We start from the raw sequence: 2,419 nt of genomic DNA on the forward strand, positions 1-2,419 counted from the left end.
ATTCATACTGCAATAAGAAAACATTCCTGCTATACAACAATACATATCACAGGGGAGATACTGTGCTCTCCAGAAACACTAAAGCATCGAGTAATGAACTAAGTTTGAACACATGAACTTAACAAACTGGGTTAACCAAACATATTAATAACAGAGTTGTGTGAACGCAACTGGCGTTCTTGTCACCAGAGCAGCACTTCTAGGGAGTAGAAAAGATACCCTACCGTTTGAAAGTGCTTGTTGGAGCTCGGTGTCGGAGATGATACCGCTACGGTCTTTATCAACCCTGAAAACAAACACAAGAAAATATTCTAATTACGACGCGGGACAAAAACAAGAGCAAAGAAGACTCAGATCAAGAATTCCCGGCGCAAAAAGGAGGGAGCCGAATGTGGAAAGAGAAACTTCGCACGACTCACCTTTGGAAGACTCCCCACAAGAAGCTCGGGTCGGGCATGCCTGTCGACGCCATGCCGCCACCAGGCTTGCTGCGGAAAGAAAGAAAAAAAAAATCCACCCACCCCTACTTGTTAAGGAAGTGGCCTTCTCAGAACTAGTTCCGGATTTCAGTCTGAGCTTCGGTGAGAAGAGGAACCAGCCACCTCTGTTTCTCTGACACAAATCCTGACGCACCCAGTTCGGCAGGCGGAGTTCTGAGAAGGGGGTCGGACTAAAAAGGTTTCGAAGCCGATTTTCTACAGTGTTTTTTGTGCTTGAAGGTGTTGTCTAAATGCATCCAAGCATGATTGGCAAAAACATTGATTGGCCTTAGTATGTTATGTGAGCCAATTCACCTTACAGATGGTTAGTATCAATTATTTCACTGTTTAGGGCAGTTTAACAGCCTTCCATTAGTTTTCCTCAGTCAACCAGGTTAAAGTTGCCAAGATTTAGACACAATGCTTTAAGGGTTATGAAGTCATCGGATGTATTAGATCTGGTTTACAGATACCAGGGCCACCTATAGAAGGTAGCAAAGGGATTTTTCTGCGTTGGTTTGCTGTCAAGTGGTATCTGCATTGCAGCCTAAATTTGGGGGCAGGGGTGTGTGTGTGTGGGCAAGCAAAGACTTTCTGCTTCTTTGGATGTATTAAATCATATGATTTGATTTGGCTTAATAAGCTATGCAAATGATTTGTCATAAGTATTGTATAAATGTGGAGAAAAGCCAAGTATTACATTTAAGCAGGAAAAACCAAAGGCACAAATGTAGATTGGGCAAGACCTGGCTTAAAAACAGTAACTGTGAGAGAGATTTTGGAGTCCTAGTGGAGGATCACTTGACTATGAGCCAGCAGTGTGCAGCAGCAACCAAAAAAGCTAAGATAATCCTTGGTTGTATAAACAGAGGTATAGAATCAAGATCAGTGAAATATTAATAACGCTTTATAAAATCCTAGTAAGAACATACCTGGTATACTGCAGCCAATTTTGGTCACCATATCACAAAAAAGATGAGAGTTTGGAAAAAATTCAGAGAAAAGCAACTAAGATGATCAAAGGCCTGGAGACTAAAACATATGAAGAACGGCTACGGGACTTGGGTTTGGCTAGTCCATGGGTGTCAAACTCGCCACATCACGTGATGTGTTGCAACATATTGCGACTCTTTTTGCATTGCCAGCAATGGGGTGGGCACGGTGTCAGAATCCATTTATATCACATTTCATAATTGTATAGGTAGAACAACGTGCTATTTCTGGGGATTCTGCCATCTCTCCGAGGGGGGGGAGAGGATGGTTACTAAAGCAATTTTCAAACAACAGGGGATGTTTTAACTGGGGGAGGGAGGGGGACAGACAGGTCTGGATTGTATCTTCATTTACAACTGAAAAGGAAAGCAATAACCATAAAACCAAGGAGAGTTCCCTTTCCTATGGAAGAACCTGACACCTAGCAACTGATGAGAGCCTGACCAAATGGATGAGGGGAGGGGCTGAAATGGGAATGTTTTATATAGGATTGAAATGTAACTTTGTTAGATTCCATCTTGTATTCCCACAATCGATTCCATCCTAGTAAACATTTTCCTTTTGGACTAAACTTGCATCCAAGAGTTCTTATTTCCTAAGATGTGGATTGAGGTGGGTCCTGACAGTAGACGGAATCTGCTTTAAGAGTCAACCTGGAAGGGAAAACCTTACCAGGGGACTTTGCAACAAATACAATGTCTGGCGACGAAGCAAGAGAGGAGGGAAGCCCATGGAGGGGGAGTCTTCCCCCCAAATGGAATCCCAGAGACAATGGGAAGCTGAAGCAGCATATTCCCCCGGGGAAGAAGCGGTGGAGCAGTACAACCAAAAACCCAGATGGTTGATGGGCGTTGGAAGGAAAAGTGAGTGGGAAAAGGCTTCGGGAGAAACGACCCTGAGGCGTAGTAACCACCAACCGGAATGGAGGCAAGAGATGGAGAGTTCCC

The 2,419-nt window shown here is 43.8% G+C and overlaps 1 protein-coding gene across 3 annotated transcripts in view; it reads right to left on the minus strand.

The window, feature by feature from the left end:
* The window catches only part of PDCD6 (programmed cell death 6), an 83,835-nt gene extending 83,222 nt beyond the window's left edge, over window positions 1–613 (minus strand). For 2 of the 3 annotated variants that reach the window (XM_083377179.1, XM_083377178.1), the window contains exons 1-2: window positions 420–613; window positions 225–286 (exon numbers count right to left, since the gene is read on the minus strand). In XM_083377179.1, coding sequence (XP_083233305.1) covers window positions 225–286; window positions 420–472 — 115 coding nt within the window. In that variant the 5' untranslated portion in view covers window positions 473–613. The remainder of the gene's footprint in view (window positions 1–224; window positions 287–419) is intronic. The other variant, XM_083377181.1, reaches the window with a different exon arrangement.
* Between the last annotated feature and the right edge of the window lie 1,806 nt (window positions 614–2,419).

The sequence above is a fragment of the Vipera ursinii genome, assembly GCF_947247035.1.
Source record: "Vipera ursinii genome assembly, chromosome: Z".
NCBI classification, from domain to species: domain Eukaryota; kingdom Metazoa; phylum Chordata; class Lepidosauria; order Squamata; family Viperidae; genus Vipera; species Vipera ursinii.